Raw genomic sequence first — 26,167 nt, 5'->3', positions numbered from 1 at the left:
GGCACCCAGCTTTCTCAGACCGCACGCGGTGGGCACCCAGCTTTCTCACACCACACACCGGGGGGCACCCAGCTTTCACACACCACACACCGGGGGGCACCCAGCTTTCTCACACCACACACCGGGGGGCACCCAGTTTCCCTACTTTCCCCGATGCAGAAGAAAATACCCTGTAAAAATGGTAACAAGCTGTCTACCAACAGGCGGCCATTATCATCTGTACCGGGCGGGACTGAGGGCGGAGATAGGAGAGGGAGGGACGGGGAACTATCCAGGAAATCCCGGTGACCGGACTGGGCCTGACCGGTAGCAATGGCCGCCGTACTGGGAGCACTGGGGCCCAGCTGGGGGTGATGGCGCCCGGGAGATAAGTGAGGCCGCAGGACGATGTGGGGGCGTCTCGGGGCTCTCCTGCAACAGGTCGTGGAGCCGGTGAGTGGCGGCAATAATAATCCAGGCCGAGGCTTAGTGCGGCCCCGGGACCGGACATGTGACCCGTCCTGTATGCTACGTCACAGCTCCGGTGCTGTCCGGTACTGCGAGGTCACGTGACGGCAGGACGTCCGCCGGCTGCTACGTGTCAATGCGGTGCGAACTACAACTCCCACTATGCCCCATATACAGTGCCAGACACAATGTGCCCTCATATACAGTGCCAGACACAATGTGCCCTCATATACAGTGCCAGACACAATGTGTGCCCTCATATACAGTGCCAGACACAATGTGTGCCCTCATATACAGTGCCAGTCACAGTGTGTGCCCTCATATACAGTGCCAGTCACAGTGTGTGCCCTCATATACAGTGCCAGTCACAGTGTGTGCCCTCATATACAGTGCCAGACACAATGTGCCCTCATATACAGTGCCAGTCACAGTGTGTGCCCTCATATACAGTGCCAGACACAATGTGCCCTCATATACAGTGCCAGTCACAGTGTGTGCCCTCATATACAGTGCCAGACACAATGTGCCCTCATATATAGTGCCAGTCACAGTGTGTGCCCTCATATACAGTGCCAGTCACAGTGTGTGCCCTCATATACAGTGCCAGACACAATGTGCCCTCATATATAGTGCCAGTCACAGTGTGTGCCCTCATATACAGTGCCAGTCACAGTGTGTGCCCTCATATACAGTGCCAGACACAATGTGCCCTCATATATAGTGCCAGTCACAGTGTGTGCCCTCATATACAGTGCCAGTCACAGTGTGTGCCCTCATATACAGTGCCAGACACAATGTGCCCTCATATACAGTGCCAGTCACAGTGTGTGCCCTCATATACAGTGCCAGTCACAGTGTGCCCTCATATACAGTGCCAGTCACAGTGTGTGCCCTCATATACAGTGCCACAGTGTGTGCCCTCATATACAGTGCCACAGTGTGTGCCCTCATATACAGTGCCAGTGTGTGCCCCCATATACAGTGCCACAGTGTGTGCCCTCATATACAGTGCCAGTCACAGTGTGTGCCCTCATATACAGTGCCAGTCACAGTGTGTGCCCTCATATACAGTGCCAGTCACAGTGTGTGCCCTCATATACAGTGCCACAGTGTGTGCCCTCATATACAGTGCCACAGTGTGTGCCCTCATATACAGTGCCAGTGTGTGCCCTCATATACAGTGCCAGACACAGTGTGTGCCCCCATATACAGTGCCAGTCACAGTGTGTGCCCTCATATACAGTGCCAGACAGAGTGTGTGCCCTCATATACAGTGCTAGTCACAGTGTGTGCCCTCATATACAGTGCCAGACACAGTGTGTGCCCCCATATACAGTGCCAGACACAGTGTGTGCCCTCATATACAGTGCCAGTCACAGTGTGTGCCCTCATATACAGTGCCAGACACAGTGTGTGCCCTCATATACAGTGCCAGACACAGTGTGTGCCCCCATATACAGTGCCAGACACAGTGTGTGCCCCCATATACAGTGCCAGACACAGTGTGTGCCCTCATATACAGTGCCAGACACAGTGTGTGCCCCCATATACAGTGCCAGACACAGTGTGTGCCCCCATATACAGTGCCAGACACAGTGTGTGCCCCCATATACAGTGCCAGACACAGTGTGTGCCCTCATATACAGTGCCAGACACAGTGTGCCCTCACATACAGTGTCAGTCACAGTGTGCGCCCTCATATACAGTGCCAGACACAGTGTGCCCTCACATACAGTGTCAGTCACAGTGTGCGCCCTCATATACAGTGCCAGACACAGTGTGCCCTCACATACAGTGTCAGTCACAGTGTGCGCCCTCATATACAGTGCCAGACACAGTGTGCCCTCACATACAGTGTCAGTCACAGTGTGCGCCCTCATATACAGTGCCAGACACAGTGTGCCCTCACATACAGTGTCAGTCACAGTGTGCGCCCTCATATACAGTGCCAGACACAGTGTGCCCTCACATACAGTGTCAGTCACAGTGTGCCCTCATATACAGTGCCAGACACAGTGTGCCCTCACATACAGTGTCAGTCACAGTGTGCCCTCATATACAGTGCCAGACACAGTGTGCCCTCACATACAGTGTCAGTCACAGTGTGCGCCCTCATATAAAGTGCTAGCCCTGTGTGTAATGTGCACTGCCCCATACTGAGGGCTCAAGAATCTAGTGAACAGTTGGGTCACTGTACATCTGTGGGGTCAGCTGGCATTTAAAGGGGCACCACCTTTGCTATTTGAGCAGTGCTGTGTCCCCTTTATTCGGTGGATCGGGGGGTACCAGAGGCCGGACCCCCAGCATCTCCTCCTGCATGAGTAATGTATATAATCTGCAGCACAGGTTCATGTTACTGTCTTGTGTCTTCCAGCGGGAGGCGGCGCAGGATCTGCTGCAGTCCTTCGTCCAGCACTGGAAGGGTGTGACCCAGTACTACCTGGAGACCACTGGTGAGTGCGCGGCCCCTCCGTACACGCTGTGCCCTGTCTCTGTGCTTTCACAATGGGGGACATTTACTATTGTGGTTGCAGCAGTTTATTTCTTTTTTTTCTGTGCACTTCAGAGAGGTGTTTGCAGTGATCAGTGGGGGTCTCGGACCCCGATTCCCCCCAATCAGCAGCACTTTGCAGACCCTCCCGCACGCTGTGCACACTTACAATTTGAGTAAATTTGTGCTGGTATGTCACGTCCCGTGTCTTTGCGTTGCTCTCTGATGGTCGCGCTTAACGCCGGGATCATACATGTAATAACGGAAGGCATGAAGTGTCCTACGCTTCTGACTGCACTGCGTTCATCAGGATAACTACACCCAGCACCCACATTACATATTGTACACTTTCTCTGCAGATGAGTCCTGTCCAGCACGTAACACAGAAATCCCATGGCGGCTCCGACAGCTTTTGGACATCCTTGTATATGAGGAGATTGAATCTGGGAAAGGAGAGAACCTGGAGGATGGAACCGGTAGCGGACCTGGCGACCATACGGGCCCCTGCATGGAGTATCTCCTGCAGCACAAGATCCTGGAGACGCTCTGCACCCTGGCCAAAGCTGAGGTATGAGCACGTCAGAGTGCTGTGCCAGCTCCTCCATATACAGTGCCGGCTCCTCCATGTACAGTGCCGGCTCCTCCATGTACAGTGCCGGGGCCTCCATGTACAGTGCCGGCTCCTCTATGTACAGTGCCGGCTCCTCCATGTACGGTGCCGGCTCCTCCATGTACGGTGCCGGCTCCTCCATATACAGTGCCGGCTCCTCCATGTACAGTGCCGGCTCCTCCATGTACGGTGCCGGCTCCTCCATGTACAGTGCCGGCTCCTCCATGTACAGTGCCGGCTCCTCCATGTACAGTGCCGGCTCCTCCATGTACAGTGCCGGCTCCTCCATGTACGGTGCCGGCTCCTCCATGTACGGTGCCGGCTCCTCCATGTACGGTGCCGGCTCCTCCATGTACGGTGCCGGCTCCTCCATGTACGGTGCCGGCTCCTCCATGTACGGTGCCGGCTCCTCCATGTACGGTGCCGGCTCCTCCATGTACGGTGCCGGCTCCTCCATGTACAGTGCCGGCTCCTCCATGTACGGTGCCGGCTCCTCCATGTACGGTGCCGGCTCCTCCATGTACAGTGCCGGCTCCTCCATGTACAGTGCCGGCTCCTCCATGTACAGTGCCGGGGCCTCCATGTACAGTGCCGGCTCCTCCATGTACAGTGCCGGCTCCTCCATATTCTGTGCCGGCTCCTCCATGTACAGTGCCGGCTCCTCCATGTACAGTGCCGGCTCCTCCATGTACGGTGCCGGCTCCTCCATGTACGGTGCCGGCTCCTCCATGTACGGTGCCGGCTCCTCCATGTACGGTGCCGGCTCCTCCATGTACAGTGCCGGCTCCTCCATGTACAGTGCCGGGGCCTCCATGTACAGTGCCGGCTCCTCCATGTACAGTGCCGGCTCCTCCATATTCTGTGCCGGCTCCTCCATGTACAGTGCCGGCTCCTCCATATTCTGTGCCGGCTCCTCCATATTCTGTGCCGGCTCCTCCATGTACAGTGCCGGCTCCTCCATATTCTGTGCTGGCTCCTCCATGTACAGTGCCGGCTCCTCCATATTCTGTGCTGGCTCCTCCATGTACAGTGCCGGCTCCTCCATATTCTGTGCTGGCTCCTCCATGTACAGTGCCGGCTTCTCCATGTACAGTGCCGGCTCCTCCATATTCTGTGCTGGCTCCTCCATGTACAGTGCCGGCTTCTCCATGTACAGTGCCGGCTCCTCCATGTACAGTGCCGGCTCCTCCATATTCTGTGCCGGCTCCTCCATGTACAGTGCCGGCTCCTCCATATTCTGTGCTGGCTCCTCCATGTACAGTGCCGGCTCCTCCATATTCTGTGCTGGCTCCTCCATGTACAGTGCCGGCTCCTCCATATTCTGTGCTGGCTCCTCCATGTACAGTGCCGGCTCCTCCATATTCTGTGCTGGCTCCTCCATGTACAGTACCGGCTCCTCCATGTACAGTGCCGGCTCCTCCATATTCTGTGCTGGCTCCTCCATGTACAGTGCCGGCTTCTCCATGTACAGTGCCGGCTCCTCCATGTACAGTGCCGGCTCCTCCATGTACAGTGCCGGCTCCTCCATGTACAGTGCCGGCTCCTCCATGTACAGTGCCGGCTCCTCCATATTCTGTGCTGGCTCCTCCATGTACAGTGCCGGCTCCTCCATATTCTGTGCTGGCTCCTCCATGTACAGTGCCGGCTCCTCCATATTCTGTGCTGGCTCCTCCATGTACAGTGCCGGCTCCTCCATATTCTGTGCCGGCTCCTCCATGTACAGTGCCGGCTCCTCCATATTCTGTGCTGGCTCCTCCATGTACAGTGCCGGCTCCTCCATGTACAGTGCCGGCTCCTCCATGTACAGTGCCGGGGCCTCCATGTACAGTGCCGGCTCCTCTATGTACAGTGCCGGCTCCTCCATGTACAGTGCCGGCTCCTCCATATTCTGTGCCGGCTCCTCCATGTACAGTGCCGGCTCCTCCATGTACGGTGCCGGCTCCTCCATGTACAGTGCCAGCTCCTCCATGTACAGTGCCGGCTCCTCCATATTCTGTGCTGGCTCCTCCATGTACAGTGCCGGCTCCTCCATATACAGCGTCCTATGGGACGTGACCCCAGTTATTACTGATCGCGGAGGGTACAGCGCCGGAGACCAGAAGTCCTTGTTCTGCGTCTGTGTAATGGCATGTGCACACTTACTGATTTACTGATCCACCACTCGGGTCCTGTGATCCCCATCCGCCATAATGTCCCCTCCTCCCGGTGGTGGTGACAGCGGTCATCTTATATAAATACATGGACACGTGCTTGTCGTAACGCTGCGTTCTCTTTTTCTTACCCGCAGTACCCCCCCGGGATGAGACAGCAAGTCCTTGTGTTCTTCAGTCGCCTCCTGACCAAGGTGCAGCGCCCCCTGCTGCACTATATTAATGTTCACCGACCTGTGCAAGTATGTTTTACCTGGTTGTGTACTGGGCTGTAGGACATTCAGGTGCTGGGGCTCATAGCCAGTGTTATAGCTCCTCGTCCATCAGGTGCCAGATAGCGAAGTGTGATCCGTCACTGAACATCACACCTTTCCTCCAGAGTCCAGTGGTGGCGGCTTTACACCACTCAATCCGATGGTCGGCATTGTGCTTGGTGATGTACGGCTGCATGCAGCTGCTCGGCCTTGAAGCTCCCGGCTGGGGCGCAGTGTGTGTGCCGGTATTAATACCAGCGGAGATCTGGATTCTGCAGTTATGGAGTCAGAAGAGCGTTGGTGACTTTTCTGCCCTCAGCACTCGGCCGCCCGCTCTGCAACATGGTCTTAACTTCGTGGCTGAGTTGCTGCGGTTCCTTCTATTTCACAATAATATCACTCACAGGTGATGGGGAAGATTTAGGAGAAAGAAATGTCATGATCTGACTTGTTACAGCAGTGGCTCCTATCACAGGACCGTGCTGGTATCAGGGAGCTCTTTACCACCCGCCGTTCTGTCACATGGTAGTAAAGGCAGATGGCATGGTGGGGGGGCCGGATGTTATACACCGGCGGAGAGGGGGCCATATGTTATACTCTGGGAGGGGGGGTTGAAGGGTCGGATAGTATACACCAAGGGGGGGGCGAAGGGCCGGATTTTATACACCAAGGGGGGGGCGAAGGGCCGGATTTTATACACCAAGAGGGGGCGAGGGGCCGGATTTTATGCACCAAGAGGGGGGCGAGGGGCCGGATGTTATACACCAAGGGGGGGGCGAAGGGCCGGATTTTATACACCAAGAGGGGGCGAGGGGCCGGATGTTATACACCAAGAGGGGGGCGAGGGGCCGGATGTTATACACCAAAAGGGGGGCGAGGGGCCGGATGTTATACACCAAAAGGGGGGCCGGGGGCCGGATGTTAAACACCAAGAGGGGAGCGAGGGGCTAGAAGGTATACACCTGTATTTATTGATAAAGATGTGTCCCTATCCATATCCCTGTGTGCTCCCATTTACGGCTCGGTTTCGGGGGCTCCTATATTATTATTATTATGACTGTTCTCTTTCTCTTCACAGAAGCTGATTGCTCTGGGGGGAGATACTGTGGGGGTCACCGCCCATAGGGAAGAGCTGCAATTCCTTATTTCCATCTGCAGTAAGCTGGAGAAGGACCCGTCCCTCCTGTGCCACGTCCTGGAGGTATCCTCAGGCCCAGTGTTACCTCTGCAGGCTGCAGAGACCCTCTAGGGGTTTGGTGTTGACGGCCTGTCGTTAGGATAGGCCACTAATATCAGATGGTGAGGAGCGGGCTCCCTGCACCCCCACAGTGAGCTGATTGAGGGGCCATCGTCTTCTTAATTTACCAGGCGCTGTACATACCGCGGTGCCTGGTACTGCAGCCTACTGGAAAGCCATAGCCCACCGAATCTGCTGATCGGGGGTGCTGGGAGCTGGACTCCCTCTTCTGTCATGTCATGGTCTGGATGTGTCTCCGCAGTGGAGTAAGAGGGTCTGTGATTCTGTATGTTACAGAGTGAGAACGTGAAGGCGGCCATGTCTGCGGCACACGGGGAGGAAGGGGCAGCCGGATCCAGCACACTGAAGCCTAAGCAGTCCCTGTTCAAGGCTCTGCTGCGACTGTGCCTGTGCCAGGTAATGCTCCGCACATGGACATGCGGGTACTGATGTGTCACCATTGCATCTGGGGGTCTTCTGAAGACCCCTGTCATTGGCATCATGGTACACCTATGTATCTCGGCCACAGGCTGGGCTTCAGAGCAGATCGTCGTGCATATAATACCAGTGATCACAGATTTCAGTCCCCGAGGGGGGACTAAAAATAAAAAGTGAAATGTAATTAAAGGGAACCTGTCACCTGAATTTGGCGGGACAGGTTTGCGGTCATATGGACGGGGTTTTCGAGTGTTTGATTCACCCTTTCCTTACCCGCTGTCTGCATGCTGGCTGCAATATTGGGTTGAAGTTCATTCTGTGTCCTCTGAAGTACACACCTGCATAAAGCAATCTTGCCTTGCGCAGGTGTGTACTTCGGAGGACACAGCATGAACTTCAACCCAATATTGCGGCCAGCATGCAGACAGCGGGTAAGGAAAGGGTGAATCAGACACCCGAAAACCCCGCCCATATGACCGCAAACCTGTCCCGCCAAATTCAGGTGACAGGTTCCCTTTAAAAAATGTTTATACAAAAAAAAAAAAACAATTCAAAAACATAAAAACTCAAATCACCCCCAAGGTTCTCCATCCAAAAATAAAGAAATAAAAAAATAAATAAACATATTTGATATCGGCGAATGAACTAGTAAACATCACAAATAAAAACAGTCAAAACTGTGCACATACCGTAACATTATCTCACTAAAAACATCAACTCGCCATGTAAAAAACAAGCCCCGCACCGCCCCATCCGCGGAACCAGTAAAGAGGCACAATCTCAGAAAATAGACACAAAACTACCACTTTTTTTTTTTATAAATTCTGAATTTCTTTAGCAATAAAATATAAAATACACTTTACAGCTAGCGCTGTAAAAACAAAAACCTAAAAACAACGGAGGAATTGCATTTATTTTTTACTGTTTTACCCACCTTGGAATTTTTTTTTTCAGATTTTTCAGTACATTATACAGTAAAGTACACGGTGCATGTCAATACTACAACTCGCACCACAGAAAATAACCACCATAAAAAATACAAGTTATGACTCGTTTAAAAATGGGAGAAAAAGCCAAAGTTGCCTTGGTGCACGTGTGCAATAACTTGTCCTGGTTTGTTTTTTTTCATTAAAGGGGTTGACCGGCCTTGGGATACAAGTCCGCAGTCACACTATGTTACTGTGGACTTGTGAATCCTCGCACTGCGCGCAGTGAGGATTCTCTAGTGATCTCAAGTATACGGTTTGCATACTTCCGGCCATATTCCAACTAGACATGTCCAGCCTCACTCAATTCACGTACATTGAGCACGTCTAGTCGGCATGTGACCCACATAAATGGAAGTATACAGTATCTTCTGGCCACATTCCGACTAGACGTGTCTAGCCTCACTTAATTCACTTACATTGAGCACGTCTAGTCGGCATGTGACCCACATAAATGGAAGTATACAGTATCTTCTGGCCACATTCCGACTAGACGTGTCTAGCCTCACTCAATTCACGTACATTGAGCACGTCTAGTCGGCATGTGACCCACATAAATGGAAGTATACAGTATCTTCTGGCCACATTCCGACTAGACGTGTCTAGCCTCACTCAATTCACTTACATTGAGCACCTCTAGTCGGTATGTGACCCACATAAATGGAAGTATACAGTTTCTACCAGCCACATTCCGACTAGACATGTCTAGCCTCACTCAATTCACTTACATTGAGCACGTCTAGTCGGCATGTGACCCACATAAATGGAAGTATACAGTTTCTTCTGGCTACATTCCGACTAGACGTGTCTAGCCTCACTCAATTCACTTACATTGAGCATGTCTAGTCGGTATGTGACCCACATAAATGGAAGTATACAGTATCTTCTGGCCACATGCCGACTAGACATGTCTATCCTCACTCAATTCACTTACATTGAGCATGTCTAGTCAGTATGTGACCCAAATGAATGCAAGTATACGGTTTGCATACTTCCGGCAACATTCTCACAAGACGTGTCCAGCCTTATTCAATTCACTTACATTGAGCACGTCTAGTCTGCATGTGACCCACATGAATGCAAGTCGAGAACTTGCTGTCGCTCGTCGCAGTGCAGGTGACGTGAGGATTCACAAGTCTGCAGTCACATAGAGGGATGCTGGAGGTTATACGAGCAGCCATGGGTGCAGGTTTGGTGCTGAGGATAGAAAGCCAAATGGTTCTCCAGGAAGACATGGTGGAAAGATAATGAGAAATGGGGGCAATGATCCATTTTCTGGGGGTGCAGACAATACAGCGTGTACTGAGGATATGTCATGGGTGGACGGTTTTGTGGCATCTGTAATGTGACGACTTGCTGTCTTGCAGTCACAGACAGGCCGGCTGGCAGTGCGGGCCAGGGAGGCGCTCCTCGGGGTCCTGCGGGCAGCCCAGCAGGAGGGTCCGGCACGTCTCATTGCTCAGAGTGACCTGAGCCAGCAGGTGGTACAACGACTGTGCGAGCTGCACCATCAGATCCCCCTGGGCACCCACCCGTGTGACATTACAGCCACAGACGGCACAGACTGGAGGTCAGTACTGCCGCTACATACACAATCTGGGTGGTCCTGTCCGCCAGTCAGGTGGTCCTAACACTACTGCCCTCGGCTTGCAGGACTGAGGTTGGCACTGAAGAATACAATGCCCTGTCCCCCGAAGCGTCGGCCATAAGGAGATTCCTGTGCTGGGTGGAATACTGTAATTGCCTCTTAAAGGAGTCCCATGAGGTAAGCTCGCTCCACATACTGGTCACATTCCCCTTTCTTAAAGGGGTTGTCTTATCTTTGGGATTTTGTTTTTTCTTTACTTAAATGCATGAATTTGGGGCTACATTTTTGCCAAATAGGTTTGCACCATTTGGCTTTTACCGGCTCTTTGTTTCTCTTCACCTTTGCTGTGGTCATAAATCAGCTGAGAGGAGCTCACTGATGGATTCTCAGTTATCTCATTCTGCAGCCAGCCATAGAGGCTATAGAAGGCAAATGGTGCAGCATTTCTAACCAAACCCAATTGCAAATATGATCTTTATCCCACAATTAATTAAGTAAAAAAAAAAAAAAGTGGCCCACCCCATTAATCCTGACCACTGTTCTCTACCCGTAGGTGATCTCTGCGACAATGGCGGATTCCATAACAGAACATTATCTGCAAGCGATTCTACAAGAGGAGCTCCTCCATGTGTCGGTGTCTATGTATGGCCCCATAGTGAGTCCGCCACTACCGCAGCGTTGCCATGACCGATGCGTTTCCTTCCCAGGTCGGAGCTCCGCATCCTGCGCAGCACTGCTCTGCTCTCCGCCATGCTGCAGCGCCTTAACCCTTCACCACTAACCCAAAGACTTGTCAGATTCCTGCTGGGAGAAGACAGAGGCCCAGAGAAGAGGAGCGACAATCCGCCCCATCTGCGGGCCCAGCTCATCCAGAGGTGCAACCACCTGTCCGACGAGGTACGCCGTCCGGCCTGTACAGACACAGATGACTATGCGGTGTATCCGCAGATCAGTGGTGGGAGACACGGGGCGCTCTCCTCCACGTCACGTATATTGCTTATCAAGCACCTCTTCCACTGGGAAGTGATTGTTTCCGGTTGCTCAGTAGACGCCAAGAATGGGGTCCGACTTAATAGAAAGATCCCCCATAAATTCATTCTCAGGATCGGTGGGAGTCCCTAAGTTTTGGACCTCCGCTGATATCCTAGCCATTCATTTTTACGTTGGGCGTACCCCTCTCACAATTTATGTTCTATAAAGTCCTTTTCTAATAACGAATTATCTGGGAAACGTAGTGTTAACAAGCGGGAAACTTCAATCCGCAAATCGTAAACTAGGATGAAGGTGCAGTGGGTAAGCGTCGGCGGCGCGTTTCGCCATCGGCTGAATGGGACATTTTGTGGTTTCACGTTTGCTCAGATCAGTCTGACGACGTTGCGACTCTTCGAGGACATTCTTCAGTTTCCAGAGGAGATCTGTATGTACAGCCTGGTGCTACGTAACCTGGAGTCAAGGGGCTACCTGTCCGCTGGCCACGAGGAGAGCCGAGCACAAGACGGGGAGGCCTTTGAGAGCACAGAGTGAGTGGCTGCGTTCATTACTGAAAAACATTGGTCTGGGTAGATGAAATAATACTGTCCCGTGTCATTCTGATCATGGACAGTGAGCTGGAAGAAGACCCCTACTTCACGGACGGCTTTCCAGATACAGGCCTGAGAAGCCATGGTGGACATCAAGATGGAGGTACAGGATCTACAGGAACGGAGCAAAGTGTCAGGAGGTGAGGATAGCGGAAGGGTGGCGATGGATGGACAGGGTAGGGTGGGTATCAGTACATGACCCATGGTCCTGAGTGGGCATCAGCATATGACCCATAGTCCTGGGTGGGCATCAGTATATGACCCGTGGTCCTGGGTGGGCATCAGTACATGACCCGTTGTCCTGGGTGGGCATCAGTACATGACCCGTTGTCCTGGGTGGGCATCAGTACATGACCTTTTGTCCTGGGTGGGCATCAGTTCATGACCCGTGGTCCTGGGTGGGCATCAATACATGACCCGTGGTCCTGGTTGGGCATCAATACATGACCCGTGGTCCTGGGTAGGCATCAATAAATGACCCGTGGTCCTGGGTGGGTACATTGAATTTGCACTTGTGTTTTCCAGCTTCCTGTCACTTGTTCCGGAGGAGATGAAATCTTCAGACTCGGGGTTTGACACTTACCTGCAGGACGCTCTGGTACAGGTGCGATGTCGCTATACTGTATCATAATTTCGGACAAGTTTTCAGCAAGGAAGAACGGCTTCTAAAAATTTTCTTTTGCAAATAGTAAAATGTAAACTTCTATTTTTTTCTTTTTTTTTTACGACCACAAAGAACCAATAAAAGCATTTTTAATTGTGTTCCCCTTTACGTGGCAATTAGTTTTATATATTGGATGTGTTTTCTTTTTTTCAATGGGGGCTAGAAAGTGATAGTCCCGCTTTTTTAATTTTTGTTTTATTTATGCTTTTTTTAAATTTATTTACACCACACACTGTGCCCCCCATAAGGTCCGAAAAAAACTTTTTGGTACGGGTGGGGCATCATAACATATTGATTTTTTTTTTGTTGCTGATTTTCCCTGTAACTGGGGATAGTATATTAACCCTCCAGTTCCAGCCTCCATGTTTCTCTGGGTTTTCCTAACGCGTCTTCCAGACCGCATTGCTGTAGTTTTTTGTGGCCATTCCACTACTAAAGTCTTTTCACTTCATTTTACACCATAGAGGTGAATGGCTTTTTCGAGAAGCCGCCCAAAGAATGAACATTTCCTTTCTGAACCCTGAAGCAGTTACAAGATGTGACTTAAGATGGAACATGTGCACAGTAGTGTCATTTTGATATTGCTGTGCACAATGTTCGTTTCTTTCAACACTTTTTCAGATGGTTTCCAGGCGTAAAAGACATTATGTGCACCTACTTTTACAGGGGAAATTCAGCTTACAAACTGCTCTTTTCCTACACCTTGATATTTCATGATCACTGGGTTCGGAGGAGGAAGCACTGTCAGTGCTTCCAAATCTGTATAAACAAGCACTCATTCAGCACTGTGTATACAAAGATGGAGAAAGTAAACGAAGTAATAAATTGTCTCTCTTCTTTCTGGGAAGTCTGGCTGTGTCTGTCAGCCGACTTCCTGCAGTCACAGCTGCACGATCATGTGTAACACTCCATTGCTCCCACAGTACCGAAGCTGCTGCCAGCACGCGTCATCTTGGGGATGGCCAGTATCACCACGGCCACTCAGTGCAGGTCACCCAGGACAGGACGAATTCTACGAGGGTCTATTCCTTCAGGTTCTACTTGACCGTTTGGGGAGTCTCCTGGACCAGGTAACGCCACCTTTACGTGTATTTCATATGTAGGTTTCTAATCAACACAGACATCGCAGGCGAAAGTGAAAATTAATCGGTCTCCCAAAAAAAATGTTGAAAATTCAATACATTTATCAGGATGATCTTCAATATTCCTGAAAAAAAAAAACATTTATTTTTTACTACTAACTTATGCCTAATAGATTTTTGTGCTGCTTTTCCGTACACTGAATTTATCCCCTTCCCACTGCGTCCAATTTTAGGTTTCTTTCCCGCCTTTTCTTCCAAATTCCAGAAATTTTTATTTTTTTGTTGACATACGTTGAATTTTTTTTTTATACAAGTTATCATTTTTAAAGACCTCATTCGTTTTGCTATTCAGTATTCTGGAAAACAAACATTCCAAGTGCCGTGAAATCCCAATTCCGCCATTGTTTTTTGGGTTTTGTTTTTTTTTACCACAATCATTGTACACTAAACGTGATCTGAGAATATGGTTCTCCGCTTCAGTACGATTACGGCCATACCAATCTTGTGTATATAGTTTTTTATTATTATTTTAGTGGTGAAAAAAACTCTCAAATTTGTAAAAAAAAAAAAAATAATGAGTCTGAGACCCATAACTTGTTGATGGAGCCATGTGAGGGCTTGTTATTTGCGTGGCAAGCTGATGTTTTCATTTATATCATTCTGGGTTAGATACAATGTTTTAATAACTCATTATTGCTTTTTCTTTCTGTGGAGATCAGGCAACTAAAAAAAAAAAAAAAAACAGCAATTCTGGCTTTTTTTTATCTTTTGCTTTATAGGATTAAATTTTTATAATTTTGATGAATCCGGCTTTTACGGATATTGGATAGATCTAATTTTTATTGCTGGAAAAGGGAGGTAATTTGAACTTTAAGGGTTTTTTTATGTATTTATTTGTTTTTCCTTTAATGTTTTTTTTTTTTTTAGTCCCTTTAGGAGTAAATTCATGTCACGATACCAGGAATGTAACCTGCGCCAATCTTCTGTCTTTCAGCCATATGAAGTGAATCTCCAGGTCACCTCCCTGATCACCCGCATCGCCCTCTTCCCTCACCCACACATCCAGGAATATCTTCTCAATCCGTACATCACCCTGACCCCCGGAGCGCGGACCCTCTTCTCTGCGCTGGTACGGGTGAGTATCCAGGAACAAGCTGCTATCACATTTAAAAAAAAAAAAAAAGACATAAAAGGGTCCATGAATTTAAGAAAAGACATCTTTGGATCTTTTTTTTTTGTAAATTTATTTATTTGCTTAAATATATAGTATTTTTTTCAATTGAGCTTCCTTAAAAATATGGCAGTGTTCTGCTTTTATAGGCTTTTTGCTTCCCTAAACATTAAATATGAGTTGACTGAGAATCCTTCAGTGAGCTTGTACGTAATTTAGCAGTCTTTTTTCTCCCCCCCCCCCCCCCCCGAATTCTTCTCAGCTAATTTACGAGCATAGATCTCATCAAAGCTGAGCTTTCATGTGATCCGAAGGTGAGGGGATACAGGGCGGCATGTCGTGTCGTGGCCAAAGTCCCCGTTTAGCATCAGCTTAAAGAAACCCAGAAAAAACAACAAAACACAGAATGTGCTCCCTGCCGGGTTCTCAGTTAACTCATTCTGCAGCCAGCAATGTGCAGGGAAACGAGGCGAACGGTGCAAAATTATTAAGGAAACCCAATTGCAAAAATTATATTTCTACCAAAATACATACAGAAAAGTAAAAGGAAACCAGAATTTGACCCTTTCTTTCACCACGAGCGCTGTATCCGCCTCTACAGAAACATCATTATTATAGCCCCCCACGTGATCAGTTCTGTGCTTGATCCCTCAGCCCCTTTTCTCTGATTTTTGGCTACGTCCTTACCTGTAGGTGGTTGCGGACCTCGCTCAGCGATCGCAGCGACTGTCTAATTTCCGGGAGATGCTGCTTCTGGTCAGAAGACAATTGACGGGGGAAACTCCTGCCGAGCCGTGAGTACATCATCATCTTCCATGGCGTATGCCGTCATTTAGGATCGCACCGCTCTCCATTGCCCTCAGTGACGCTCCGCCTTGGACAAGGACGGGACGGAATAAATCTTTAGTGTCTTAAAGGGGTTGCCCCTGAAATAGCGCCACCATTGTCCACAGGCTGTCACTGGTATTGCACTTTATTTATTGCTTAGCTGCAATCCCAGTGTTTTTCATAAATCTGCGCCTATATAGAAGGCCGGCCATGTATATGTCATCAATCTGGACTATTTCTCCCCGCAGGTTGGGACATGAAACTCTGTGTAAAGGCGTGGTAGTCCTGGAGGAGTTCTGCAAGGAGCTGGCGGCGGCCGCCTGCGTCACCCACCAGCCTCTCGGCATCTGACCCTAAGGACACATGGAAAAAGCCATGAATCCAAGTGCAATAGCGCGAACGCCTCCTTTGTGGGGGGCTCGTCTTTTTTTTTTTTAACCCATCCGTGCCTTATTTCTGGAGCTCGGAGGAGCAGCGCCTCTTCTAGTTTGTTTGCAGCAGTCTGATCACTTTATGGCCTTTTCCTAATAATCGGGTCCACGTCTCTTCTGCCCCCTGGTGGCTGCTCCGGTAGGTGCTGCGGAGTCTTTGGTTCTCAGGATCATCCCCCGGTGTTGTGTCTTGCAGTGTTTTTTGGGTGGGCCGCTTATCAATCGCCAACCATCAGTTTGGACATTTTTGCTTTCGGAGGTACCGCGCTCTTTTAACCCCTTCCGTCCTTCCTTCGAGCCCCTCTTTGCTCCATGTACATTAAATGTGTTTATGAGGATTTTGTTTCTCCAGCCGTCGTCTGACACGGAAATAAAAAAAGATTCCTAATTATCAATTATTATCGGCGGCTTCTATTTGTTATTTATGGGGCAAGTGAGTAGAATTGGTGGAGCCAGAAAACATCTGAAATCTATGAGAGCCGGAAAATAGGCCCCACGCTGGATAATGGGGGGCTATAAAGAAAAATACTGTCCCGTGTCGCCCCCTAGTGACCACTATTAGGCTCTGCTTCCTGTCGTGTTTCCAGTATGGCTCCTGGTTGGTAACAAAATGTATTTCCCACAGTTCAGGGGGGGAGGCTGGGTTTAAAGACCCCCAATGATCGCAGCTTAGCAGATGGGAAACTACGGAGACCACGCTTTCTATTCAGGCCGGATCTGTTCCTGTCGCTCTTCTCGTGGGCCTGTTGCTCGATTATTGGGGGTCCCGATACCTGGACCTAGTCAATTAAAGGGTTTGCCGAGTACGAAAAATCAGGTGGAAAGTTTGTCGGATCGGATTATTGCGTAGGACCCCCCAACAACCAGCCCTTACTGCAGGGGGCTGCCTACACATTCGGCCGGCGGCCATTTCTCCCGCGTTGTCGACCGTTCTTGTGTTTCCATAGGGCAGCGGATTATATATAATAAAAAGGTTGGATGTTAAAATCCTAACTCCCCCATACTTAGTTCCTTTGACATTATCTGTGAGAGCCGGGAGACCCCCATACACTTTAGGCTGACTATCAGCGGGTTCGGCGGACGGTCTAATGTGTACGGTGCGGCTCCCGCCTCGACTGTCCGGGAAGAGAAGGATCCCGGGTCTCTGACTTCGGACTGCCGATCCTCTGTGATAAGCCGCCATCACAGGAGTCTGGGGAACGCTTGTCTGATGGGGGAGCCGGGAGAGATGGCTGTTGGGGGGGCGCGGAGGTAGGACTGGCAGCCGAATCCCCGGATATCAGCGGGTAGGCCAACGTCAGCCTAATGTGGATGGGGCCCTAATACTAATAATAGGGGGATCCCACTGTAATGGGGGCGGCATAGTGAAGCATTACTCGCTGGTCACTTTTGACGAGACATACAGGTCCTTCTCAAAAAATTAGCATATAGTGTTAAATTTCATTATTTACCATAATGTAATGATTACAATTAAACTTTCATATATTATAGATTCATTATCCACCAACTGAAATTTGTCAGGTCTTTTATTGTTTTAATACTGATGATTTTGGCATACAACTCCTGATAACCCAAAAAACCTGTCTCAATAAATTAGCATATCAAGAAAAGGTTCTCTAAACGACCTATTACCCTAATCTTCTGAATCAACTAATTAACTCTAAACACATGCAAAAGATACCTGAGGCTTTTATAAACTCCCTGCCTGGTTCATTACTCAAAACCCCCATCATGGGTAAGACTAGCGACCTGACAGATGTCAAGAAGGCCATCATTGACACCCTCAAGCAAGAGGGTAAGACCCAGAAAGAAATTTCTCAACAAATAGGCTGTTCCCAGAGTGCTGTATCAAGGCACCTCAATGGTAAGTCTGTTGGAAGGAAACAATGTGGCAGAAAACGCTGTACAACGAGAAGAGGAGACCGGACCCTGAGGAAGATTGTGGAGAAGGACCGATTCCAGACCTTGGGGAACCTGAGGAAGCAGTGGACTGAGTCTGGTGTGGAAACATCCAGAGCCACCGTGCACAGGCGTGTGCAGGAAATGGGCTACAGGTGCCGCATTCCCCAGGTAAAGCCACTTTTGAGCTACAGAGAAGCAGCACTGGACTGTTGCTAAGTGGTCCCAAGTACTTTTTTCTGATGAAAGCAAATTTTGCATGTCATTCGGAAATCAAGGTGCCAGAGTCTGGAGGAAGACTGGGGAGAAGGAAATGCCAAAATGCCTGAAGTCCAGTGTCAAGTACCCACAGTCAGTGATGGTGTGGGGTGCCATGTCAGCTGCTGGTGTTGGTCCACTGTGTTTCATCAAGGGCAGGGTCAATGCAGCTAGCTATCAGGAGATTTTGGAGCACTTCATGCTTCCATCGGCTGAAATGCTTTATGGAGATGAAGATTTCATTTTTCAGCACGACCTGGCACCTGCTCACAGTGCCAAAACCACTGGTAAATGGTTTACTGACCATGGTATTACTGTGCTCAATTGGCCTGCCAACTCTCCTGACCTGAACCCCATAGAGAATCTGTGGGATATTGTGAAGAGAAAGTTGAGAGACGCAAGACCCAACACTCTGGATGAGCTTAAGGCCGCTATTGAAGCATCCTGGGCCTCCATAACATCTCAGCAGTGTCACAGGCTGATTGCCTCCATGCCACGCCGCATTGAAGCAGTCATTTCTGCCAAAGGATTCCCGACCAAGTATTGAGTGCATAACTGAACATTATTATTTGATGGTTTTTTTGTTTGTTATTAAAAAACACTTTTATTTGATTGGATGGGTGAAATATGCTAATTTATTGAGACAGGTTTTTTGGGTTATCAGGAGTTGTATGCCAAAATCATCAGTATTAAAACAATAAAGGACCTGACAAATTTCAGTTGGTGGATAATGAATCTATAATATATGAAAGTTTAATTGTAATCATTACATTATGGTAAATAATGAAATTTAACACTATATGCTAATTTTTTGAGAAGGACCTGTAATGATCTTTATTTGTGACAAGGCAGATGATGGGAGACATAACACAATCTTGTGCAATTTTCGGGGGGCGTTCCCGCATACATGAATGGCACATTTATACATGAAAGTGCAACAAAGCGGTGGGGAGATATTGCAGAACGAGGCACGACACGAGGACGTGCACAGACTGGCGATGGTTTCTTGCACGCACCAGTCCATATAGTGCTGCCAGGACTGACCATCGCCAGTACACCAGTACGGCATACATCTTCCGATATATGGCACATTGTGATTTACAGCAGCTCACCGGAAAGCCGGGCTGTAACATCGGCCACACGTAGGCCGTGTCCTCCCGATGAGGATTTACAATGGCCAAATCCTGCGGCAGTTTTGCGGATAATCTGCTCCGTCGTAATTTCGTGGAGCTAATCGGTGGCTTTCCTACAAGGGATTGTGGATTTCCAAACGCGTCCATACGGCACAAATCTTCCTATTCACATGCCACGGTGGCAGGATTTAGGCAAATACTAAGTCCTGTGTGCGTGCACAGCTCGTGAATATGGCCATATTGCAGGATGGGAGCCACAGTGATGAGTATCTGTCACTAGACAGCAATGTTTTTTTTCCACCTGGTTTAATGCCCGCTGTTCTCCTGAACGCGGCGCTGTTTTTCTTTCGTTTCTGCGCCTCTCCGTTCCTGAGATATGGCCTCTTTTTACCTGTATAAAAATCTAAACTTGCTAGCCATGTGGGTGTGATCTTCAAGAAGACAACGCCCATAGAGTAGAGGACCACACCCACTTGGATAAAAAGACTAGATTTATATACAGGGAAGAGGAGGCCATATCTCAGGAACGGAGAGGCGCAGGAACAAAAGAAAAATAGTGCCGGATTCAGGGCAAGTGACAGGTCCTTCTTAAAGGGATATTCCTTAGTCATTTATGGAATATATTACAGGACTTGCCATAAATGTGGTTCTTATCATTAGGAAGTGCACCTATCTCAAGCTCAGGTGTCCTTTAACCCACTTCTATCAGGCAGAAAATGAATAAATTGGCAACTGGGTGTGACCATTTACCTTGTCCAGAGAGAGCAAGGTTATGACTGGTTTCCAAATCCCCCAGATCTCAGTCCTATCTGTGGGATCTGCTGGAAAACAAGTCCTGTCTATGGTGGCCAAACCGAGCAACGTACAGGACTTCTAGGATCTGCCGCTAATATCTTGGGGTGCTCCGTCCGTGCCTTGATGGGTCAGACCAGAGTTGGCGATATGAGAGTTTTAATGTTATGGCAGACAGGTGATGAGGTTTGCCTGCATCCATCTATTCATAGTTCTTGGCTCGGAGACTCAGCTACATAAGGGCAGCATTGTGTTGTTCTTCATCACTTGCTCCAGTCTGTTCTTCAGAGCTTCATCCTCAACCGCTACCCAGCTGAGACCCCCTGTTCGGACCACAGGCAGTTCACAATCATGCAAGACCCCCATTATATTGAAACACACTCCGTCCGCGTCATCCCCACCTTGATGCTGAACTCCTAAGATACCGCATGACATGTACGCATCGTGCAACAGATAAAACAATGGATTGAGGATGCTACCACCGCCACGACGCGCGTCGCAGACAATGGTGGGAAGACGTGCCGAATCAGCGGAGCTTTGTAGGATCTGGATCTCTCCGGAAACGATGCACACCAGGAGCAGTCGCAGGACTAGGAAGGGAGATGGGCACAACTGGGGCAGGATAGATGGATGTGAGGGCAGGCGGCGGTAGTCCAAGGCACGCTGGATGAGAGGAAGGATGTCTCTGCAGCGCAGGGGCAGCTGAGACACTCTGTCCCACCATGACGCCTGCAGAGATTCTTTGTCGGCTGAGGCAGACGATTTCAGAACTCCACCTGCAGAAAAAAAAAGAGTGATCAGTGTTAAAAAATAAAATAAAAAAAAAATGCCCTTATGGGCAGTCCTCAGTATTTAAACGGGTTTTCCAGGACTTGTATATTAATGACCTTACTGAGGACTGCCCATAGGGGCATTTTTTTAAATTAAAGGGGTTGTCCAGGACTTGTATATTCCTCAGTAAAGTCATTAATACGACCCTCTGGATGCTTCATCATGGCAGATCGGCGGGAATCCGGCACTCGCTGATCCGCGGCAGATGGACATACGCAGCGCTTATGGCGGGATCAGCACAGCGCCATACGCGGTGTAGTGGCCGTTCTCAGGTACTGCAGCCAATCAGTAACTAGGAGCGGAGATCGCGCATGCACATGACTAGGACTGAAGGAGATGGCCGAGTCCAGTGCTCTGCTGTGTCCATCAGCCCCTCGAACATTGCATGGAGCGGGACCTCACATCACTGTTAGTGCAGCATGGAGGCTCGGGACCCCTGTCCTTGGATAATTATGGGGGTCCAATACCCTCAGGGTTTATACAATTAACACTGGTCCTGTAGATAAGTAGAAAATGTGTAGGATAATTTGTGGATTTTAGCAGGGGTACATCTGTACAGGACATATAATGGCACAAGCATCCATTAAAGGCGTCTCGTCGTTGCCGTCATGGTGCCCCTTTAAATACACCATACGGTCTGTGAATTAAAGACAAGAACCGGACACCGACCTGTCTCCTGAGCGAGGAAGACAAAGCGAACCCAGGAGGCGCCTCGCTCTTCTACCAGCAGCAGGGTCAGGGGTTGGCACAGAAGTCCGGTCTCCTCCGCCACCTCCCTGCACAGACCGTCCACCAGACTTTCCCCCCTCTCCAGCCGCCCAGCCGGAAGGTACCATCTCCCGCGGCACTCCGCCTTGGCCTCCTGCATCATCAGCACCTCATCCTGCAGGGAAGGTCACAGGTTTATAAGGTGGGCTGTTCATCTGAAGAACTGACAACATAACAGTCTACGATCGAGGGGGGGTCCGACCGCTGGGACCTGCAGTGATCGGCAGAACGGGCAACTTCCTCGATCACCGATCCGTCCCACCACGCTGCCGTGTAACGGGGAGAAGTGTCACATCGGGGATATAAATTATTCATTCTTCCAATTGTTGGGGGTCCCTGCGGTCAGATCCTCCGGATAATGACTTGTAACCAGACCACCACTTGGTGGATGTCTGATTTTGCTCAAAAGGCACGTGCTATTTAGTAAGAAAATTAAAGGGTTATTCCAAAGTTCATATATATGGATATTTTCGGATAGCGCTTGTAAAGACAAACACTTTTGCAATTTACTGCTTGTTAAAATTTGCAGCCGTTCTGGAGAGATTACCATTTTTCCTTTGCTTATAGCTGGTTGCCTAGGAGACCGACCACCTCTGCAGCGTAGCTCGTAAGCACTGCTGTGAAGGTGACCGGGATTAGGAGGTAACAGCGCTCTCTAGCAATCCTTACCAGTTCAATAGAGAATTATATGCCCAAAAAAAACTTTAATAAACTAAAAAAAATAAAAATAAATAATTTATAGCAGAAAAGTGAAATCTGGCAGTGAGTGAGGCGTGGGCGCGGTGTATGTGGCGCCCTCACCTGGTCGTTCAGTAGGATGCCCACGACGATGTAGCACACATTGTGCTTTAGTCTCAGGGGCCGCGGGCTCTCGGGGGCCACATCACACTTGTCCGGGAGCGGGACGGCGCCTCCGTCTAAGAGAATCGTCAGCTCCTCCTCCAGACGACGAGACATGTCTGAAACACAAGGAGAACACGAGAATTAGGAAACATTCACTAGTTTATAGAAAAGCGACTGCAGCTGCTGCGGCGCTGCTTGTCCTCAGGACAGAAAGAGACTCCGCGGGAAAGATCCCCGGATCACCTGTCGCCCATAGGCCTCTGGAGTCGTCTCCTGCGCCCACGATGACTTGTCACTCAGCTTTCCCAGACCCCTGATTGGCAATCTGTGCTGTAATACATCCACAATCAGGGGAAAGCTGGGTGACAACCCTGGCCACACTGTATGGTATACAGCTCAGAGTGCTCAATGCTGGGAGTTGTAGTCCCACAGGAGCCGGGGAGTGACAGGTGGCAGCGCTGCAGTCTCAGCTGTCTCATCCTATCCTAATACCTCCTCATGTCTCTCTCCAAAGCAGGAAGTACTGGGCAGGCTGCTCCCGGCTCCCATTGGTCGCTGCTCATCCGGCCTCAAGTGCTGATTGGCGGATGGGATCTCCTACACAAATAGGGGGTCACTTTATTTAAAGAGACAGGACCCTGTGCAGAGGCTTACAGAAGAGGGAGGTGGCTGCGGGTTTCTCTTTAAATAGATTTTTCTTGTACAATTCATTCTTATTAGAAGAAAAAAAATATATTACCGGGAAATATGAAGATTGTGAAAATTTCTATCTGGTTATATCTCCCAGCTACAAAAGACAGGACACAATCGTGCTCTGCATGAGCCCAACCACAGCCAGTATATATATATATATATATATATATATATAGTGCCCACACAGAAATGGCGCCTAGTGCTCCCCCCACAGCGAGATGCCACTTATGCCTCACATAATGCCCCCACAGCCCCATACCGTGTATCACCCACACACTATACTGCCTCCACAGACCCCACACATCGTAGTGCCCCCTAATGGCAAGCCACACACACTCCTGCCTCCTGGTGGCCACCCAGACGCATCTTACTGCCCCTAGTCTGCGTACACACACACAGCTGCCCCCTGGTGACCACCCAGACGCATCTTACTGCCCCTAGTCTGCGTACACACACACTGCTGCCCCCTGGTGACCACCCAGACGCATCTTACTGCTCCTAGTCTGCGTACACACACACTGCTGCCCCCTGGTGACCACCCAGACGCATCTTACTGCCCCTAGTCTGCGTACACACACACTGCTGCCCCCTGGTGACCACCCAGACGCATCTTACTGCTCCTAGTCTGCGTACACACACACTGCTGCCCCCTGGTGACCACCCAGACGCATCTTACTGCTCCTAGTCTGCGTACACACACACTGCTGCCCCCTGGTGACCACCCAGACGCATCTTACTGCCCCTAGTCTGCGTACACACACACTGCTGCCCCCTGGTGGCCACCCAGACGCATCTTACTGCTCCTAGTCTGCGTACACACACACAGCTGCCCCCTGGTGACCACCCAGACGCATCTTACTGCTCCTAGTCTGCGTACACACACACTGCTGCCCCCTGGTGACCACCCAGACGCATCTTACTGCTCCTAGTCTGCGTACACACACACTGCTGCCCCCTGGTGACCACCCAGACGCATCTTACTGCCCCTAGTCTGCGTACACACACACTGCTGCCCCCTGGTGGCCACCCAGACGCATCTTACTGCTCCTAGTCTGCGTACACACACACAGCTGCCCCCTGGTGGCCACCCAGACGCATCTTACTGCCCCTAGTCTGTGTACACACACACTGCTGCCCCCTGGTGACCACCCAGACGCATCTTACTGCTCCTAGTCTGCGTACACACACACAGCTGCCCCCTGGTGGCCACCCAGACGCATCTTACTGCTCCTAGTCTGCGTACACACACACAGCTGCCCCCTGGTGGCCACCCAGACACATCTTACTGCCCCTAGTCTGTGTACACACACACTGCTGCCCCCTGGTGGCCACCCAGACAAGTCCCAAGGACACAGATACAGTTGAGACTAGGACATCCCACCGACCTCCCAGCTCGGCTTACCAAGCCTGGGTGCGGATAGATGCCGGCTGCACCCGCTGACGTTGCGGATTTGCCTCTGGAATTTTTTGTGCAGATTCTGCATCTCTTGGCAGAAAACGCAGGTGTGGATTTGATGCGTTTTTGTGCGGATTTACAGCATTCTGTGCGGATTTCTATAATGGAATGGGTACAAAAGCGCTGCAGATCCGCAAAAAAGTAGTGACATGCTACTTTTAATCCGCAGCGTTTCCGCACCATTAGCACAGCGGGTTTTTTTTCCTATTGATTTACATTGTACTGTAAATCCCTTGCGGATCTGCTTTTCTGCACGGTAAAAACCGCTGCGGATCCGCAGGAAATCCACAACGTGTGCACATACCCTTACTCAGAACCCGTCACCTATTCAGTGTTTATGGAGGTACCCGCATCTCACCAGACGGCAAATGTCGAGGAAAGAAGGATCAGAACATTGTATGTAAACACACCGGATTATTTCTTCTATAAATGAGCCGCGGCCGCAGTGGTGTCAGTGCTCAGTCCACAATGAGAAGTCGTGCGTGCTGGGCTGAACGGACTGTACATGGGGTGTCGGAAAAAATCACCAAGGGTGCAGCAGCCTTAAAAGGCTTTCTGGTTTTAGAGAAAGGCCTGCACACCGGCTGCAGTTAAAAAAAAAAAAAACCACTGTGCTCTACTCACCGTCACCAGGTCCAGCACTGAATCTCCACTACTGCTGGTGTGTAATGTCTCAGCGCTGAACGCGGTGGGATGGGAACGAGCTGCTGCGATCACCGATTGGCTGCAGTGCTGTCAGCAGGACCGGGAGTAGCAGCAGGAACTCAGTGTTGGACCCGGGGAGGGTGAGAAAGAAATATGTTTTCTTTTAAACAACTGCAACTTTAAACCAGAAAACCCCTGTAATATTACCGTTCTTAGACCGGTGACTCACAGGTATCCGCAGGGGGAGAACAACAGAGACGAAAGTGCACAGGAGGCAAATATAAGTTACGCTACAATGGAGACTGCGGCCTCATGGAAACGAATGGCGCAGTAGTAACACAGGCCACAGTGTGGAATCATGTGCAGACCTCATCTGCTGCAGAACCTCTTTTTTTTTTTTTTTTTTTTTACAAAAGTCAAAAGAAGTTCACATCGGTCACCTAAAAGTAACATATTAACATCTCATGCACTTTCCCCCTGGGCGGCTGATGCCAGTCACCTGCAGCTGCCATATTGCAGGCGGCCTCGGTACGGCAATCATTACCGGCTCAGCAGGTTTAGCTCCTCGGCAGTAAACACTAACATTTACCATTTGTAAAAGTTCCATACAAAAAAACACAGATTGGTAGCCGGGAATATCAGACATAATCAAGTGGTTATCAGTTTTTAAAATCTACAAAAAAAAATAAATAAAAATCACCTCCTTTTCCCCGGTTAAGAATAATAATTTTTTTTTTTTTTATACACACACACTGGTCCAAAAGTATGTGGACAGTATGTGTAATAGGGTTATGAAGAGATTTATCAAACATGAGGTAAAGTGAAAGTGACTCAGTTGCCCTTAGCAACCAATCAGATTCCACTTTTCATTCTTCACAGGCTCTTTGAAAAA

At 49.7% G+C, this 26,167-nt stretch overlaps 2 protein-coding genes across 4 annotated transcripts; one reads left to right on the top strand and one right to left on the bottom strand.

The window, feature by feature from the left end:
• The first annotated feature begins 238 nt into the window (after positions 1-238).
• Positions 239-16,352, top strand: FHIP2B (FHF complex subunit HOOK interacting protein 2B). Of its 2 annotated transcripts, none has more exons than XM_069766996.1 (17): positions 239-432; positions 2,822-2,900; positions 3,298-3,506; positions 5,836-5,892; positions 7,031-7,153; positions 7,487-7,606; positions 9,981-10,183; positions 10,267-10,378; positions 10,755-10,831; positions 10,909-11,098; positions 11,561-11,721; positions 11,805-11,921; positions 12,307-12,385; positions 13,369-13,515; positions 14,522-14,662; positions 15,392-15,492; positions 15,775-16,352. In XM_069766996.1, the coding sequence occupies exons 1-17, from the start codon at positions 388-390 to the stop codon at positions 15,875-15,877; spliced, it is 2,064 nt and encodes a 687-aa protein (XP_069623097.1). In that variant the 5' UTR covers positions 239-387; the 3' UTR covers positions 15,878-16,352. The 2 variants fall into 2 exon arrangements, with proteins under 2 accessions (XP_069623097.1, XP_069623096.1); XM_069766995.1 differs by having other exon boundaries at positions 5,836-5,940.
• A 989-nt stretch (positions 16,353-17,341) lies between these two features.
• NUDT18 (nudix hydrolase 18) lies at positions 17,342-23,007 on the bottom strand. Of its 2 annotated transcripts, none has more exons than XM_069766994.1 (4): positions 22,974-23,007; positions 22,440-22,597; positions 21,540-21,753; positions 17,342-20,815 (listed from the first exon to the last, which is right to left on the bottom strand). In XM_069766994.1, the coding sequence occupies exons 2-4, from the start codon at positions 22,593-22,595 to the stop codon at positions 20,268-20,270; spliced, it is 918 nt and encodes a 305-aa protein (XP_069623095.1). In that variant the 5' UTR covers positions 22,596-22,597; positions 22,974-23,007; the 3' UTR covers positions 17,342-20,267. The 2 variants fall into 2 exon arrangements, with proteins under 2 accessions (XP_069623095.1, XP_069623094.1); XM_069766993.1 differs by having other exon boundaries at positions 18,733-20,815; positions 22,725-22,981.
• Positions 23,008-26,167: the final 3,160 nt, after the last annotated feature.

This window comes from Ranitomeya imitator, chromosome 4 (genome assembly GCF_032444005.1).
Source record: "Ranitomeya imitator isolate aRanImi1 chromosome 4, aRanImi1.pri, whole genome shotgun sequence".
NCBI lineage: Eukaryota > Metazoa > Chordata > Amphibia > Anura > Dendrobatidae > Ranitomeya > Ranitomeya imitator.
This window is presented reverse-complemented; position numbering and strand designations above follow the sequence as displayed.

What these genes read in the sequence shown, in the direction of transcription:
- FHIP2B (XM_069766995.1), top strand. Translation starts at nt 388, where the DNA reads ATGTGGGGGCGTCTCGGGGCTCTCCTGCAACAGGTCGTGGAGCCG. An exon ending in TGCGACTGTGCCTGTGCCAG is followed by an intron (nt 7,607 to 9,980) that starts GTAATGCTCCGC and finishes GCTGTCTTGCAG; the next exon opens with TCACAGACAGGCCGGCTGGC. An exon ending in ACGGAGCAAAGTGTCAGGAG is followed by an intron (nt 11,922 to 12,306) that starts GTGAGGATAGCG and finishes TGTGTTTTCCAG; the next exon opens with CTTCCTGTCACTTGTTCCGG.
- NUDT18 (XM_069766994.1), bottom strand. Translation starts at nt 22,595, where the DNA reads ATGTCTCGTCGTCTGGAGGAGGAGCTGACGATTCTCTTAGACGGAGGC. An exon ending in GCATCCTACTGAACGACCAG is followed by an intron (nt 21,754 to 22,439) that starts GTGAGGGCGCCA and finishes CCTTCCCTGCAG; the next exon opens with GATGAGGTGCTGATGATGCA. An exon ending in CTTCCTCGCTCAGGAGACAG is followed by an intron (nt 20,816 to 21,539) that starts GTCGGTGTCCGG and finishes TTTTTTCTGCAG; the next exon opens with GTGGAGTTCTGAAATCGTCT.